The 19,385-nt window shown below is 42.1% G+C and overlaps 1 protein-coding gene across 1 annotated transcript in view; it reads right to left on the minus strand.

Annotated features, from left to right (window-relative positions):
• LOC109936690 (grainyhead-like protein 2 homolog) overlaps nucleotides 1–19,385 on the minus strand; it is a 120,533-nt gene that overhangs the window by 83,551 nt on the left and 17,597 nt on the right. Inside the window, exons 2-4 of the mRNA XM_048596324.1 lie at nucleotides 13,708–13,894; nucleotides 13,529–13,596; nucleotides 4,928–5,342 (exon numbers count right to left, since the gene is read on the minus strand). Coding sequence (XP_048452281.1) covers nucleotides 4,928–5,342; nucleotides 13,529–13,596; nucleotides 13,708–13,894 — 670 coding nt within the window. The remainder of the gene's footprint in view (nucleotides 1–4,927; nucleotides 5,343–13,528; nucleotides 13,597–13,707; nucleotides 13,895–19,385) is intronic.

The raw sequence follows: 19,385 nt of genomic DNA on the forward strand, positions 1-19,385 counted from the left end.
TGTGAACTCCCCATTTAGGCTCACATGCCCACCTGACTTTTTCAGTCGATATGTAGATTAAAATCTTGCATGTTATTCCTTTGTTTTTCTGACAATCTCTTGTTATTTCTTACTTTATGTTCCACCCTGTGGTGTGATTACTGTTACAGGCCCTGTACATTGTTCTCACAAATGACTTCTTGCATTTCTCATTTCTCACCTCCATCAAAACCATTTCCACATCCCTTTTTCCCCTGAACTTAGGACATCCCCCTCTATCCTGCTAATATTATCATTAACTAACAAAGCCACTTCTCCACTTTCTCCTAGCTTCTTGTTCTCTCTAAATGTCCTGCATCCTTCCCAAACCATGTAATACTGCAGACGTCCTCATCAGTCGCTTCCAGATCGCAATCAAGTCTAATAGTATTCCCAATTCATCTGTTTTGATACAACAGCTACATTCATTCAGACAGTGTCTTTAACCTTGTTCTTTTTGTAACCTCTCCAGTCTTAACTGGTTTACTCTTAGATTCTTTCTCTTTATCCCTTCCTATCATAGGAAGCTTATCGTTATTATAGTTATCATAGTTTAATGTATTTCCCATACTAATACCTTCATCTCTGCCTTTAGCTCTACTCTCTAACTGACCTCATTCCCAAATTTGATCCTGCGCTCCTACTCTTTAGGGGGCAATCCTCATTAATTTCCTAGTCATGCAAGTGGCAAGGATACTAACCTTAGCTTTACTCAGGTCAAATCTGTTCCACTGGTACAGACCCACTTTTTCCCAGAACTGGTGCCAATGCCTCATGAACCAGAAGTGACTTCTCCCACACCAGTCTTTTGAGTTGCTTATCATTCTCTGACCTGATTTACCCTGTGCCAATTTGCACATGGTTCAGGTAATAATCTAGAGATTATGGCATTTTTGTAGCACCATAAGATTTAGGAGCAGAAATAGGCTATGCAGCCCATTAAGTCAGCTCTGCCATTCAATTTGTTCATGGCTGAGTGGATAACCCTCAACTCCACCCTCCTGCCATTTCCCCATAACCTTTCATTCCCTCACTGATTAAAAACTTGTCTATCTTACCCTTGAATATACTTAAAAATCCAGACTTTACAGCTCTCTGTCATAAAGAATTCCACAGATTCACAACTCTGAGAAGAAATTCTTCTTTACCTTTGTCTTAAAAAGGCCAACCCTTATTCTGAGATTATACCCTCCTGTCCTAGACTCTCGCACAAGGGGGAGCAACTTTCTGCATCTAGCCTGTCTAGCCCTTTAGGAAACTATTTGGTGCCAAGTTCCTCATAACGATTCTGCAGAACCTCTACTTATCTTCCTATGTTACTGGCACCTACCTGAAATGCAGTGACTAGATTTTCCCCCTTCCACTTTAAATTGCTGTCCAAACCAGATGTCCTGCACCCTGGCACTGCTTAGACTCACTCTTTGCTGCAGAGAAGTGGCAATACTCCACGCTATACTATCCTCTACTACCCCTACATTCCTCCTTACACCCCCACTTGAATGGTTTCCATAGTCAGGTTAGTCATCCACCCTGCAGCCCCACCCTTGTCCAGAAAAGCTGAAAGAATCTCGAACATGTTGGACAATTGCAAAGGCTAAGACTCCTGTGCTTCTGCCTTCTGGATCCCCTTAGCTCCCTCACTTATGGTCACACCCTCCTGTCACAGAACATCGACCAAATCAGACAACTCAATCATAGGAAGCATGTTTTTTGTCGCCTCCTATTTTAGCCATTTTCACTCCTGTTAGCTTTCGAATTGTGAAACCTTGTATGTGATGGTTGCTGCTTTGGCGGAACACTGTCATCACTGTTTATGTGCTGCCTGACTGGAACTCTGGTGGCTGCCCGGTACGGTATACTCTGTAGGTGTTGGACACATGCACAGAGCTCTGTACTGAAAGTCAATTATACTATATTGTGCAGAGAATGGAGAGATAAGAATCTCTGTTCTCCAAGTAAATCATGAAAGACAGGAAGGTCTACAAATGTACATGGCATGTTGAAAAATGAAATTGATCCATACACTGGACCATTGATTTGACAGCAGATTACATTTGACCTCCTCTCAGTGTCAAACTTAACTATCGAGGAACTAAGGACTCCAGAGGGAAACAGTGAATCTGAATTTCAGATTTGGGCAAGAACACAAGTTGCTGGAGAAACTCAGCAGATCTGGCAGCATCTGTGGAGAGAAACTGAGTTAACATTTCAAGTCCAGTGACCCTTCTTTAGAACCAGAGTTTCTCCAGCAATTTCTGGTTTTGCTTCAGATTTAAAGAGTCAGCAGTTCTTTGCATTTTTGTTCCAGATTTGGCAGTGGCTGAGCTTTGGAGTGAAATTGTTTTCCCCTTTACACTGAAACTGCTGTATAATTGCACCTTTAGAAGATTCTTAGCAACTCTGACTGATGAAGTCAAACAATTGTTTCTGCAACGCAGTAAACTCCCAATGAGGAAGATGATGGTAACACATGCTTCACACTATTATATTCAAAGCATTGCTATGTTGGAATGAAAACATTCCTCTCATCTTAATACTGTTTGTCTGAACCAATCCTTTAGAATTTCCATCTTAATAACAAAATAGGATTTAACTTCAATCTAAAAGAGTACAGTTTGAATCAGATAAATTACAAAATACAGAAATCTGGGGTGGTCACAACAGGGAAGGTGGTCATTCAGAGAGCATCTGAGCTAGTCCCGTTCCTCTGCCTTTTCCCTTTAGCCATGCAAGTCTTCTCTTTGGCTAATTATACAATTCCCTTTCAAAGGCCATAATTTATCCTGCCTCCAACATACACTAAAGGTAGCAGATTCCACATCCTGATGACTCGCTGTGTAAAAAAACAAACAAACCATTTCCTTGTTGCTGTTGGTTGTGTTGCCATCCATCTTTCATTGCTGTTCTCAGTTACTCAATCATTCCAGTAGTTTCTCTCTATTTGTTCTCTCCAGATCCCTCATGATCATGAATGCTGCATTCATAGTTATAACCTTATAAGCCTGTTATATTTTTATACTGGCAATTCTGATATCAAAATTATTCCTCGCTCTCTTTCTCTCTAACGTATGTAATTTTGCTCCTCAATATTTCCAGTAAGATCCATTTTAGCTTCAATGAACATCATGTCCATGATGCCAAACTCACTTCACATCAGATACAACTTCAAAATGTTCATTGGGCTTGCTACAGTTGACTGCGACAGAATTTTATTCACAATTTAGTACTGCTTAAAAGTCTGACATCCTTTAGCAAAAAAGGATAAATGATCATGGAAAGTTTACAGACAGAAGGAGACCAATTGGCCTATCATGTCTGCGTTAAACCTCCGAAAGAGCAATGTGACCGGTCTCATTCCCATGCAATTTTTTTCCTTTTCGGATAAAGACCCATTTTCCTTTCGAAAGCCCAAATTGACCATGCTGCCACCATATGCTCAAGACAATGCACTTGAGACTGAACACGATTTTCTTCCCTTACGTCACCATTGGTTCTTTTTTGCCAGTCCTCTGTGTCCTCCAGCTCTTGATCCTTTGACCAAGATGAACAGTTTCCCCCTGTCTACTCTGACCAGATGATGATTGCAAATACCTCCATTGATCTATATCATCCCTAAAAATATTTCAGACACAGTCCTGAATTCACAAACACAACGGGCAGTGATTTATCACAGGCTCCAAGGCCTCGACGTCAGGACAAAACAAGAGTCCCAAGCCCGTATTTACCAGCAGCTATTTTACCAAATGCAACCAATAAATTGCGCGCATCCAGGTAGCTACCCTCTAGCCTACTTCAATGAGGGGTAGGCAACTCCAGAGCCTCAACTGCCCCACTTTGAAATGAGGAAGGCTAAGGGATGGCAAGGGCACATTGGAGGAGTTCTGAGAAAATTCTGAGCATGGAAAGGCCCTTGGAATAGAGGATCATTCAGGTGTGGGGACGGTGGAGGGGGTGGCCTTCCCTTTGCGCAGTCCCTTTGGTGGGTTCCAGAGTGTACGGTTTGGCTGCATCTCCCACCCCAGGCTGGAGCGAACCTGCCTCCATGGAGAGTGTGGTGTCTGCAAATGGCAGGCCTGAAGAGTAGACCCTAGTCTGTGCAGTTTACTGGTCTTATGCTCAGCTGAATGGCTTTGGCTGCTGCTCGGCATTTGGAACCCTGCAGCTTAAAAATAATCAAAGTCACTGAGTGTACACAAGTAACTGTTTACATGTCCACTTAGGTGCGGCAAGATTTTTCTTTTAGCATTTAACATTTATTTTCCGAGCTGCACATTTCCTCAGACAGGTTTTGCAATAGTCCAGATAAGGCAGGAAGACACTTCACTTGGAGTAGGAAGGACAAGATTTAAGCCAACACCAAACATCACAGTTTAACATCACAATTTTCTAAGCCAAGAAGTACAAGAGTATAGAATTAAAACCAAATCAACACTGATTTAATATTAACTAAGGTGCAAGGCTTAAAAGGCAGTCACAAAGAACCCACTTATAATTGATCAATTGAAGAATTGCGGTATGGAAAAGGGGGATAGGAGAGGTGAACATTAACACACCATATATTATTAGTTCAGTCACTGAAAGCCAATGTTGTCCTAACGTGACATACATATCATTAATCCCGGACACTGATAGATAATGAATTAATGAACAATGGGGTCAATGGCTATTCAGCCTCTACAGCCTGTTCCACCATTCAATCATAGCATGGCTTTTTTAAACCTCAATTCCATTTATCCATTTTTACCAGGTTTTCATTTCTAAGGATATCTAACTTTTGAAATTTTCAATCACCACAGCCACATGCTGGCGGGAGTAAGCCCCAATGCATCCGTGTATACAAAATCCTGTCGGAGTGAAGCACATTTTGCAAATATTACATACATCTGTATCTTTCCAAACCACAACTTACTTCTGCTGTTCCATCCTTAAACGTTTCACTGTAGCTGCTGTCAGGAGTGCTGCGCTGGTCGTCTTTGAGGTAGTTGGTGTGTGTAACAGTGAACACTTCATACTGGTTGCTGCCAAGGTTCTGTTCAAAGATCACCCCTCTCTGTTCATCATTCTCGGCTCTGCTATAGTGCACAGTGGGAGTCATTGCCCCTGAGTAGCTGGTAGGGTAACCCTCCGTTTTGATGCTGACCACTGCTACCCCTGCCACTGACACAGGCGTGTTCTCAGCTGGATTTGCAGCATAAGACTCCCGCTTTGATGCGTCCAAATGCTCCGGATGTAAGGACAGGTTCACTGGGAGGGACTTAAGAACTTGCACTCGATTGTCGTGTACTTCTAGATCATTCTGACCATCAGATGACGCAAGGCAATTTCTGATAAATCAAGACATGGGGGAAACAAGTGCCATCAGAAGACAAACATTGAAACAGATCCAAACAAAATAACCTATACTCAGTTCATAGGGGGTGGCAGTGACAGAATAAGTTTACATTCTCAATTAAGTGTTTCATTTCATTTAGAATTTATGGACATGAACAGGCTTTCCATTATTGCTTTCTCTAAACTTGTCAACTTACTCTCCAATCCCTGGCCAATGTTTTAAGTGTACCCATTGAGTAGCTGAGTCACACACTGGAAAGGTTCCAAGTTCAGTCCTTGGTGTGTGTCAAATTATTTGGGAGTAGTGACTCTTGGAGCCTATGGATATCAGAAGTAAACAATAACAAGAGCCCACAGGAGTGCTCATGTCTGATGCCCAGCTAATGACTCCAGTGGGAATTGCATGCAAGGATGAGGCTGGACTGGGGCTTGACTACAATATTCACCCAGTCTCTCTTCTCAAACAGTCTGCCCTCGCTTCCAAAACCCACCAACCCATTAACAACAATGGGAAAGACAGTGAAAAGAACATTGATACTTGTTTTTTTCAAAAGCACTGTTTTTTTTTCAGATACAATTAATTGTATCCTGTTCTCTGGTACAAACCATCTTGTTAATCCCCTCTGATCCCTCCAAGAGTAAGTTTTAGGACTGGATTTCTATTCAGAATCGGCAATCTGATTCCCAGGCATCTGTTGCTATTTAATACATAAAATTCTAGACTGGGATGGAAGTGAATTTCCTTCCAAATCTATCCCCAGATTTCTTGGAACCCCTCCAATCACGTTGCACCCTTGCCACAGAAGTGAACAGCTCTGAATAAAGTTATCATTGACATCCTACTTGGCTCTGATAAATATAAAAACTTTCTCTCCTTATCCTTCTTAACTTTCTTCAGCCTTTGACACAGCTGACTTCACCATCTTCCTCCAATGCTTCTTACTGTTGTCCAACTTAATGAGTCTGCTCTCAAGTTTCAATTCGTATCTAACTCATTATAGCCAGAGAATTATTTGCATGGCTTCCCTTCTCACACTCACACTGGTCTCCCTCAAGGAAGTTTTTTCTATTTTCTCATGGGACATGGGCATCACTGGCTGGCCAGCATTTATTCTCCATCCCGAGTTGCCCTTGAGTAGGTATTGGCAAGTTGCCTTCTTGAACAGCTGCAGTCCATGTGCCATACGTAGACCCACACGGAATTTTTTAAAATTCATTCATGGGAGCGAAGGCCCCACTGGTTAGGTCAGCATTTATTGCACATCCCCAGTTGCCCAGAGGGCAGTCAAGTGGCAACCACATTACTGTGTGTCTGGAGTCACTTGTAGGCTAGACCAGGTTAAGGATGGCAGTTTTCTTCCCTAAAGGACATTAGCAAACCAGATGGGTTTTTCCTGACAATGAATTCACGGTTATTATTAGATTGTTAATTCCACAGTCTTCTTGAATTCAAATTTCACCATCTGCTGTGGCAGGATTTGAACCCAGTCCCAAGAACATCAGCTGAGTCTCTGGATTGACAGTCCAGTGATAATATCATTACGCCTACAAAGCATTAGCTCACTCTTATTTTTCAACTACCTCCTGTTGCCTCTCAGTAACAGTATCCAAAGGCACAGACTGAGTTTTCTTTTGCGCATTGACAACACCACTGCTTGTCTCTCCCACTAGGCCAGTCCCCTCCCTGTATTTCTCCACCTTTCAGTCTTGCTTCCCCTTCTGTAAGGCACTTCTTTAAGCTACTTTTTTGACCAAACTGCTTGCCACCCAAACTAATATCACTTCATTTGCTGAGTGTCATTATTCACTTTATAACAAATTTCAGGCAAATGTAATTAGTTGTTGTTATTTGATAATATGATATGGATGTTTCTTGCAAGATCATCATTTACTCTACATCCCAAATTGCCCTCGAAAAAGTGGTGCTTTCTTGTGGCACTGCAGACGCTGGTATAGGTAGAGTGTGCTGTTGGGGAGGGAGTTTCATGATTTTGACCCAGGAAAAATGAAAAGATGCCAATGAACGTCTAAGTCAGGATGGCGTGTAACTTGCAATAGTGGTGCTCTTATGCATCAGGTACCATTGAACTTATAGTTCAGAAAAGTCATGGGCTTGGAAGATGCTGTGAAAGGAGCCTTGGTATGATGCTGCAGTGCATTGTGTAAATAGTACACACTGCTGCCACTGCATATTAGCAGTGTTGAAGATGGTGTACAATATTACCACACCAAAATAAGTGGGAAGTATCACTTTGCTGTGTCATACATTTAACGTATATGTCCCATTGCCCTCTTGATGTCTCTGAGGGGTCATTACTATCATTTTGATACTGATGGTTCCACCTTTGAAGCAATCTATGGCCAGGATTGCCAACTCTGGCTGGACAGAACACAGAACATGCTGCACACAATACTCCAAATGTGGCCTAAGTAAAGTCTTACCAACTTATATATTGATGTAAGGATCACTGGCCTACAATTTCCTGGAATGTCCCTATGCCCCTTCTTGAACAAAGGAACAACATTGACTATTCTCCAGTCTTCTGGCTAAACAGGATACAAAGTTCTCTGTCAAGGCACCAGCAATCTCCTTCCTTGCCTCCCTCAGTACCCTGGATTAGATCCCATCAGCCTTGGGGACTTATATACCTTAGCGCCTTTCAAGGCATGCATGACCACCCCCTCCTAAATATCAATATAGCCCTCCCTAATCTTACCATCATCTGTGTCCTTCTACTTGGTGAATATTGATGCAAAGTAATCATTAAGGACCTCACTCCTTAATCCAACTTGCCAAGGACTTTCACATCTCCTAATTCCTTGAGTTCTTTCTTGCTTCTTTTATATTCCTCAAGAACCTCATCTGATTTCAGTTTCCTAAATCTCACTCATGCTTTTTCCTGTCTGTTTTAACTTCCAATGTCTCCTGTCACCCAAGGTTCCTGAATTTTGCCTTCACTGTCTTTCATCCTCACAGGAACATGATGGTCCTGAACGTTGATCAACTGGCCTTTAAAAGACTCCCACACGTCAGATGTGAATTTACCTTCAAACAGCCACCCCCAATCTAATTTCTCCAGTTCCTACCAAGTACTCTTATTTTCCCATATTCCCCCAATTTAGCACTTTCACCCAAGGACCAATCTTTTCCTTATTGATAACTATCTTAAAATTTACAGAATTATGATCACTGTTCCCAAAATGCTGCCCCACTGAAACCGAATGCTCCAAGCGGTGTCGTCATATGACTGCACCTTCAACTGCTCCTCCATCAGATTCCTACTACTGGCCAGTCAACATGTCAACATGTCAATGATCAGGAACAGCTTTTTAACACGACCTGGTTTAGACTTTTGAAAATCTGGCCACCCTAGTCTCTTGCAAGGATAAAGCAGCTGCACATCTGTAGGACTACACATGCACAGTAACTCCAAAGTCTCATTTGATACTTCTGAACATTTTCATTCCCCTTGGTATCAGTGAGGTCCATACAAGTCAGTAACGTTGTTCTCCAGCCAGTCTGTTGTCAGAAAACAATGATATTCGGTGACATGGAATATTCCAGGAATTATTGTTTGTCACCAGTTTGACTCCAGGAAAATTACATTGCTAAAATAGATACCAGAGACTCAATCTGAAACTAGAAATCCCATTTTTCCATTACAATCATAGAGGTCTACAGCACCAAGAAAGGTTCTTTGGCCCATCGAGTCTGCACCAGTCAAAAACAAATGCTGAATTATTCTAATTCCCTGTGTCCTCATTAAGACCCTTTATGTGCATTTGTAGTCAAATGCTAGGATTGCTCAAGTAATAGGTATGACTTTGTCCAAGTTAAACAAAAGAAATATGATATATGGGCCCTCAAGCCTGCTCTTCCATTCAAGATGGAACAAACCTTCAGCATCAACTCCAATTTCCTGCCTTTTCCTCTTATCCCTCAATTCTCCCAAGTGATCAAAAATCTGTCACAGTTCTATAGGTCTGTGCATGAGATCTGGGTTCATAGGCTTTTTAAATGATTAGAGATAGAGATAGAGATGTGTGGGTTACATGGATTGGTCATGGGAAATGCAGGGTTACAGGGATTGGGTGGGTCTGGGTGTGATGCACTTCAAAGGGTCAGTTCATATATCCAACTATTTCCAGTAATATTCCGCAGTTGGGCACTTCCAAATCCAGAAGAAAACTTTGGTTCCCATTTTGAGGCACTTTAACCAGGCAACACTATTACCCAGATATGCTCACCAATTGAGGCCAATATTGCATGCAATGAGACCACTGTATGAGTGGAAGTAATTAGAAAACTAAAATTGTACTATACTTATTCGGAATTTACTTTGGAAGGAATTCCAATTGGATATTGGTGATTGGGAATGCCACTGGACCAGTAACCCAGCAGCCCAGGTTATTGCTCTGCAGATACTGTTTCAAATCCCAAAACTGCCAATGGTGGAATTACTCAATTCAGTTAAGAAACGTGGTATCAAAAACTAATCTCAGTAATGGTGACCACAAAACTATAATCAATTATTGTAGAATCCTATCTGGTTCACTAATACCCTGTAGGGAAGGAAATCCACCATCCTTAATCAGGTCTGGTTTACTAGTGACTCCAGACACACAGCAATATGGTTGACTCTGAACTGCACTCTGTAACAGCTACTGATTCAGGGGAAATTAGAGATGGGGCAATAAATGCTGGCCTAGACACCAATGCGCATGTTCCATGAAAGAATGAAGAAAATATATGATAGGTAATTTTAATCAGAAATCCTCCATTTCCAAACTCTACATCTGCCATGAAACATTAATTCTGTCAGTCTCTCCAGATGCTGCCAGACTTGCCGAGTTTCTACAGCATGTCACAGAGAGTAAGAACTGCCAATGCTGGAGTCAGAGATAACAGTGTGGAACTGGAGGAACACAGCAGGCCAGGCAACATCAGAGGAGCAGGAAAGCTGACATTTCAGGTCAGGACCCTTTTACAGCATGAATTGCTTTTATTTTAGTGGACCCTATTAGCTTTTAGCCCTATAACATTTATTAGATATAGCAGATGATTTCTTGGGAACCAATCACTAACTTCCAATTTTAAACACTACATTAAATGAAAGAATGTATTACAAAGCAAATTGCTTATCTCAGTCTTAGTTTTATTCACATCTTGACGATAAAACTTCTCCGGCGATAAAGATAAAATAAGTGTGAATGGGTCTATTAAATGCATTACCTTGCATTAATGCTGATCCTTCGTTTGACTGAAAGCACTAATATCCTTTAAGACATTAACATATTACCACAGTAAGCAGGATATTCATGTAATTTGAATAACAAAGTGGTAATTTTGTAGGCAGTGTTGGAACGAAACAATCTATCCCCAATGATAACCTGTCACTTGTTAAAATGTTAACATACTCTTCTGTTTCACACAGTTCATGGACCTACTGAATATTGCCTGCATTCTCTGTTTTCAGTTTACTTCATACATGGGTGTCTTTAACTGTGGAAATGGAATGATTCAAATACATTAGCTGCTCTTCTGACATTCAATGAGTAGATGCATTAGGTATACATACGAAGAAGGTAATCAACAATCTATCTCTTCCTTAAAAAATACTTAAAATTCAACATCCACTGCCTTTTGAGGAAGGGAATTCCAAAAACTCTCAGCCGTCATCTTTATCTTAAATGGGCGACTTCCTTACTTTAAAAAATATGATCCCTATTTATAGATTTACCCACACACCGAGACATTCTTTCCACATCTACCTGATCAAGTCCTCTCAGGATCTTACATTTCAACTAAGTCACCTGCGACTCACAAAAGACATAAAACTCAACCTGTGACTCAATGTACCTGAGACAATCCTGACTTCAGTTCACGGAGCTTTTTTGAGCTTTTGCACCATGAAGGAATGTATAACTTCTGCAAGTCATGCAATAGATCTTTAAAACTATCCATTGCCCACGTACAGTCATGCCTCGTTACATGTTTTCCTAATCCAATTCAGCCAATTGTGCCTTATGCTTTTATAATTCCCCGTAGTCAAATTTAACACCCTTGTGTCAGAATAAAAAAACTGAGGTTTTCCACTTTGGTAGAAGGAATAGAGCATTTCTTAAATGGAGAGAGGTTAGAAAATATAGTTGTACAAAGTGGCCTAGGTGGCCTTGTCAACGAGTCACTAAAGGCTAACATGCAGGTGCAGCACACTATCAGAAAGACTAAAGGAAGGTTGCCTTTATTGCAAGAGGATTTGAGGACAGAAGTAGTAAGGTCTTGCTTCAATTGTATAGAAGCTTGGTTAGACCACACCCAAAGTATTATGTGCAGTTTTGGTTTCCTCATCTCAGGAGAGATATTGCCATAGACGGAGTGCAACGAAAGTTCACCAGTCTTGTTCCCAAGATGGCAGCAAGGTTCTCTGAAGAGAGATTGGGCAAAGTGGGCTTGAATTCTCAAGAGTTTCAAAGAAAAAGGTGTGACCTCATTGAACCTTAAAAAATACTTAAAAGAGATAGACAGGGTAGATGCAGATGAGAGGTTTCCCCTAGTTGGGAAGTCTAGATCCAGGGGGCACAATTAAAATGGGAGAGGGCACTCAGGTCTAAAATGAGGTGGGTTTTATTTTAAAACTCAGATATCGTGAACCTTTGGAATTCTTCCCCCAAGTGGGCTGTGGAAGCTTAGTCTTTGTATATGTGATAACAAGGTGTAGAGCTGGATGAACACAGCAGGCCAAGCAGCATCAGAGGAGCAGGAAGGCTGATGTTTCGGGCCTAGAGACATTGACAGTTGCTTGATTACCAGTGACACACAGGGTTATGGAAATGGAGTGAGTAAAAGACACTGAAGTGTTCAATCAGCCATGATCATACTGAATGGTGGAGCAAGTTCAATGGGCTGAATGGCCTAGTCCTGTAGTTATGTTATAAAGACCAACGAAATATTGGCTTTGATTACAAGCCTATTTAGCAAGCTGAATCCAGTTGGAAGGGAAGAGGAAACTGCAGTCAAGTCAAATCGCCATAGCCTTACCAGACCATAGGGCTGCTCATTCATGAGAGAGAGAGCGAGAGAGAGCGAGAGCAAGGGACACGACCGACGTTAATTTAACCTGAGGACCACCACACCTCAAGCGAAAGGAGATGTTGAGAAGGACAGCCCTTTATGGTAACCTCAGCCAGTATGGGAATTGAACCCACGCTGTCGCTATCACGCTGCTTTGCAAACCAACTGTCCAGCCAATCTGGATAGTGACAAGCTTCTTGAGTATTGTTGGAGCTGCACCCGTCCAGGCAAGTGGCGAATATTCCACCACACTGCTGACTTGCCCTTGTAGATGGTGGAGAGGATCTGGGGAGTCAGGAGGTGAGTTAGGTGCTGCAGTATTCTTAGTCTCTGACCTGCTCTTGTAATTAAGTTAACTTTGGTGGTAGCAGATTTGCACAGTTCACCAATCAGTTGGTAGTTTTAGGAGGGGAGATTCCCCTTCACATGAAAGACAAATAGAGCAAACAGTTATGGAGGGGTCTAGTCAAATACCAGGTTGTGCTAGTGCCCTTTGGAGAGAACCTCATCTTCTGTGAAGGGATGAAACTTCCACTATTGAGTGTGGAATGATGGCTCACTGTGAAAGCCAGAGTACACAACCCACCCTGTTCATTGTTCTCAGTCCTCTATGAGAAAGAAAAGTCTTATTCACCATAAAAGATAATACAATGTCCAATGTTGATATCAAGGAAACCACAAAAATATTAACGCATTGGTAAAAGCTTGACTACATTTCATTTGAGTTGCTGCAGGCGAGGGACACTGGCCTGCATTTCCCACTCTCCCTGTTGATATCACGATGTTGTTCTGATCTGCAATTGACTCATGCTAAGCTAGGTCATATGATACACCTGGGGCATATTCCTGGATTTGAATAGGCTGTACCATCTGCAAATTATGAGAAACATTTCTTGCGCAGCTGCACGACACCTTTCGGATAGCAGAGGATAGCAATATGCTCAGTAGAAGCAACATGTTCACTTCAGTCTTTCCAACTAGTACTAGGCACCACTAAAACCTGGATCAGGAATTCAAATTGCCACCAATTCATCCTTCCCTACCATTAGCCCAGTCCACATACTCACATGGTCACCATCCCAAAAAGATTGCAAATAAATATACCTTTTCTCTTGGTCATCCGGTGCATCACCTGCTTTACCAATTTGCATGTGTCTCTTGTCCCGAGGGACCTATAACAACAGAACAAAATCCATGTCTGAATATAACAGTAAAGAGGGGAGAGGGGTCTGGAACAGAAGACTGAATAGGAATGAGTAACTAGGACTTATTAACAGACAGACCTTGTAGTAATCATATAGCAATCCTAAGGCAGCAGCACTATCTTCATCTCCATTAATGCTCATCATTGCTTTTGTGGCAGCCGTCAAGGGGTTTTCAAGGTAGGACTTCCAGGCCTCATCTTCACTTGTGTATGCACGTCTGGGATGGAGGTTTGCATCATTCTGTAATACTACCACCAAGCGCTTACTGCAGGAAAAATAAGAGATTCGGTTCAACTGTTGTTCACTTTATCACAGTATGTTAATGATAATAGAGTGCAGTGGTTGTAATAATGGACCTACAACCAGAGGTCACAACATCAAGTTGTAGCATAACAAGTTGTGGAAGCGACTTCAATAAATTTAGTCCTTTTGAACATTGGCACCAGAGAAAGCAAAAATCACAATGAAACCTGCTAGATTGTCTTAAAAGCAATCGCTGTTACTCAATCTGCCTCATGCATGACTCTCAATCGCCTAACAAACTACTCAGTTGCAAAACCAAGTGTATCACCTTCTCAGAGTAACTGGAGGCCAACAATAAAGTGCAGCCTTATCACCACAACCACATCCTGAGAACAAGTACGTTAAAAACAGTGCAGTAGAGTCTCCCTGAAGAAGTTACCCTCCTCCCTACGCAGTAGAGACTTGTCTTTTAATATAGCTTGTAATGAAAGTGAACAATGTTGGGCTCAACATATATAGGGAAACCAAAATGACAGCAGCTGATTTGCATTCCTGCTCAAGGCATTGTTCAATCATAGCAAGTATACGGCAGGAACAATGCTTTTTGAAATGGTTTACACTGTTGTGTATTGGTGAGGCTGGGCTTGATCACAGAATTAGTTGCCAATATAAAGACATAGATACTGGAGGTACAACATGTGGCAACACTTGTGGTGGTGCCCAAAACAAACTTTAAAGAAATCCAGATCAGATACGGGTGTGAAATTGGGCTTGATCATGCCCATTATAAATGACATGTGGCCTACAGTGATCAACCTGCACACATTTCTGCCATGAAATGTGTCAGACAACGGATTGTGACACATTGTAAAGCTCACTGAACATGTGCAGGTGTGGTCACAGCACGATGTCAATTCAGTGCTCAAAGCCGCAGCCGAGCATGCATTAAACATCAGGAAGAGCCCCCACCCTCTCCGATGTTAGGAATGATCAACTACCAACAGCATACTTGCTGGCTGATTTCTTCTGGCTGTTACTGAAATTCTACGAAGTTCTGGTTCATAATTTGGCTTGGGCTGCATATATGCATAGGGAGAAATGTGAAAAGCAATGAAGGAAGTCTTCCTGATTTTAAGGTTTCTGCATAAACCAGCTGCAGCCAGCACAGCAGTGTCAAGACATCTTTGGGATAATAAGTAGAAAGGTCATGCAGAACTACACAAGTTGCCAGAAGAGGGAGGAACACAAGGGGAACAAGAGGACTAGGTAGAATAGGAAAAAAAAACAGGAAGAGGAAACCTGGACAGCCCCTTTCCATAAGGGAGGGACATGAAGAACTAGGAGTAAGATGAGAGCAATTATTATGCCAATTTCCCACACCCACTTTTTCCCTTTGCTGGAGTTACAATAAAAGCCAAAACAAAGTAAACATTCTGAAATCATTACATATTCCCTACAAGACTAAAGTAACCACACTTATATACTTCTCTAGACAGAATAAATAGAGAAAGGATATTCTCGATGACCAGGGAGGCCAGAACTAGGGATTACAGTCTAAGGATGGGCTATTTAGCACTGAGATGAGAAGAAATTTCTTCACCCAGTGAATGGTGGGCCTGTGGAATTCTCGGCTTTGGAAGGGGTCATGGCCAAAACATTTAATGTTTTCAAGAAGCAGTTAGATATAGTTTTTATGGACCAAAAGGTGTGGAGAGAAAGTGGGAATCAGGATTCTGAGTTGGATGATCAGCCATGATCATGTTGAATGGCAGAGCAAGTTCAAAAGGGCCGAATGGCCTACTCCTGCTCCTATTTTCTATGTTCTATGTTTCTAGTGCCTAGCTTGTTTGTCTTCTCTCATCCTAGTTCTCCTATGCTGTGCCAGCCAAGTAGCTTGGGAAAAGTGGCCGGGAAAAGCTTAATTGCAGCAGAATGATTTCGATGGGGAAGACTGCAGATGGGGAGAGAGATGGTGGGGAGATATTGCAAGATACCCTTAAGCAGCTCTGGGCCTAGAATGCCCAGTTTCAGATTGCATAACAAATGACATGGGCTACAGCAAAGATACTGCAAAAGAGGCAGGGATGTGAGTACAAAGGCTATTTTTCTGTAAGTGCATGGTAGTCCATTGAGCTACCAATACTCCCTTAGAGTAGTACTGTACTGTTACCAATCCTAGTAATTAGTTGGAAGGGCAGATTGCTACATGATGTTGATATACAGCAACCCCTGTTGAAAACTGGCATCTGCAACCATGATGGCAGCGGCAGCTTGAGACAGATGGTTGGCATCACTGATTGCAGCAAGCTGACGCTGAGAGATTTCAGTCTGAGATTCCACCGCAAGAGCTAGATTGTGGGCAACTTTGGCTTGCAACGCACTGGAAGCCGAGGCACAGTAAGGTGCATGTGTGCTGATGGAGATAGCCACCACATTCATGACAAAAAGAGTGGGCCCCAAGCTCCAAGCCAATCTTTGAGCCAAGATGCTGTCAGCATCCTCCAAGCTCCATGATATTGTCCATTATATTTCACTGTACAACATCCAGAAATCTCCAAAGAAGTGCTAACTGAGCTTGATGCTGAATTAAAATATAAACAGAAAGTGCTGGAGAAACTCAGCAGGTCTGGCAGCATCTATGAAGAGGGAAAAACAGAGGTAGTGCTTGACTCCTGTATGACGTTTCTGAAAATCCATGCTACCTGCTGAGTTTCTCCAGCACTTTTCGTTTATATTATAGATTTTTTGCGTACACAGTATTTTGCTTTTATCTGAGATTGAATTGTGCAGGTCCTATTTAGAAGAAATGAACAGAATCTCACTCTGTACAAGGAACTTAACGACACTAATAATAGATTGTGCCTTTGAAGACTTACCTCAATGCTCTCAAAACACTTTCCAAACAATGAGGTATTTTCCAATATGTCAAACATTTCACTCTGCAAACCTTCTCTAACCAGGACATAAAATCCTGCAGGGAGCCTGCCTGCCTCCCTGTCAACCACTTCACCCAGTTATTGGGATGGGATACAGGCCTCAGATGAAACACTGCCACCCTCCCCCAGTAGATCAACTGAGATATTGAAGTAGGGAATGGAACAATGGTGCCTGAAAATCCAACCCCATTTGTAAACTCTCTCTCACCTGAACAGCTCCTGTCCTGTGCCAGGCTGCAGCCTGCTCCTACCTCTACAAATACCCTACATCAGAGTGACCTTCCAAATCTCACAGTGACACTACCTGAACAGATGGCTGCAAAGGAGGTGGTAGCTAGTGACCACATGCCTTCATTATTGTTATCTCCTTGATGTTTTCTCTATGTCAGGCTAGATTTTGCACTCTGGTGCCTGATGGGGTAAAATACAGGCTAACGTTGTGGTCAGGGGAACAAGGGGAGCCAAGAACAACATGCTTACACTGGTGCTTCCCAAATACTTTCCCTTCAGTGACCCCATTTTGACGCGTGAAAATGGTGGCCACCCTCCGTGAGAAACATTGGGGCCGCAGCACATCTGTACAACTGTTGTAACTCAGTCAGAGCTTGCAGCTCCAAAATTTCAGCTTGTGACTGAATTTTGAGAAAGCCTGGTTAACATTGGCTGCAGGCTGTGAATCAGAAGGCAGTATGGATGAAGGAGAAACGGGATGCAAGCAGGGGGATTTGTACTGAGGATACTGTTCTCTTCAAGTGTCAAGCCTGCTGCTGAACTTGTGCTCAGCTATTGTGTTTGCAGAAGTGGTCAGCAGCATTCCCCCTCACTTGGGGACCACCTTCCCCTTCAGCTGAAAGGACAGTGTGTGTAAATGTGTTGTTTGGATAGTCTGTGACTGACAGCTGCCAGTTTGTGCAAGCTGAGAGATGAGGGTATGAATGCTAAAGTGTGTGAGGGTGTTGTGCAGCACTGAACATTAGGTATGATCCCTGACCATTAGAGATTGTTGATAGGCGACTGAGGTGGGTCATTTTCGAAAAATTCCTTTTGAATTAATTGCCAACTGACAATCTGGCCTTAAAGACACCTAAGGTTTTCTTTAAAATTGCTAAACTGAATTGGACCAGATTGACATATCGGTACAAGATTAATAAGGTTAAGGTTAGACTAAGATGCTCCACTGTTTTGAGGACCTTGGGCAGAATCAGAGAGCCAGAGTGTAACACAATTCTTGATTTCAAAACTTCAAGAATCTAAGAAACTAAAAGAACATGTCAAAATGTTTATTTGGAGCTTAGAAGGGTTAAGACAGAAAAAAATTAAAAAGTTAAAATAAGACTTAAGAGTCGGACCAAACTTGAAACGTTAATCCTGTTTCTCTCCACAGATGCTGCCAGACCAGCCGAGTCTCTCCAACATTGCCTATGTTTCAGATTTCCAGCATCTGCAATATTTTGCTTTTAAATTTAAACATGTATAAAGATAGACAACACAGAGGGACGAGTGGGAGAATAAGAGAGATGAGAAGGTGAGAGGGGTGACACAGTAGAGAGAAGGTGTAGAATCCACAAGGAACTGCCTCTCAGCACGGAGAGAATGCTTTCAACTATTCATGCCCGCATGAAATCCTAAACACTTAGGAGAGTTAGCTCCTCAATAGAACATAATGAAACTAAAAGGTGCTATGTTTAGGCTGAAAGATGATTTTTAAAATACTTAGCAAAAGAGCATCAGAATCAAACATTGACTCTTCAAATGGTCTGCATGAAAATTCGATATTTATGCACGAGAAGAAATTTGGTCACAGAATAATTGGCCCACTAGAAGTAAAAATTTCACTTAGAATTTTCAATATATTACTTTTTTGCACTCCATTAAGAACCTATAATTACTGAATTGAAGAAGATTTCATACTCATCCAACCCCTGGACAAGCCATACCAAGTGAGCTGTTCGCTTACCTCTGCTTCCTTGCATTTCCCTCTGTTTTTAACTAACAAAACAGACATTTTTTTTTAAAAAAAAGTTTCCCTCACTTCATTTTAAAGTGTTGATATCATGGTTCCAGGCACTCAGAATCCCTACAGTGTGGAGTTAGGCCATTCAGCCCATCAGAGTCCACAATCACTCTCTGAACAGCATCCCACACAGACCCACCCCTCTACTCTATCCTTGTAACCCTGCATTTCCCATAGCTAATCCACCTAACCTACACATCCCTAGTCACGATGGTCAATTTAACATGGCCAATCCACCTAACCTACACATCTTTGGACCGTGGGAGGAAACTGGAGCACCCAGAGGAAACCCATGCGAACACGAGGAGATTGTGAAAACTCCACACAGTCGCCGGAGGGTGGAATCAAACCTGGGTACCTGGTGTGGTGAGGCAGCAGAGCGAACCACTGAGCCATTGTGCCAACTCATTCACCCCAACATCCAAATCACATCTGAATTGCAACTCAAGCACAAATGTGGACAGCAACAATATCAGACCACTTGATGCTGTGTGGGAAGCATCACCCAACAGGCTAATCTGATAGTTACAAATATGCAGCTTCCTGCTGGGGTCAAAGTCAGC

The sequence above is a fragment of the Rhincodon typus genome, chromosome 4 (genome assembly GCF_021869965.1).
Source record: "Rhincodon typus isolate 14 chromosome 4, sRhiTyp1.1, whole genome shotgun sequence".
NCBI classification, from domain to species: domain Eukaryota; kingdom Metazoa; phylum Chordata; class Chondrichthyes; order Orectolobiformes; family Rhincodontidae; genus Rhincodon; species Rhincodon typus.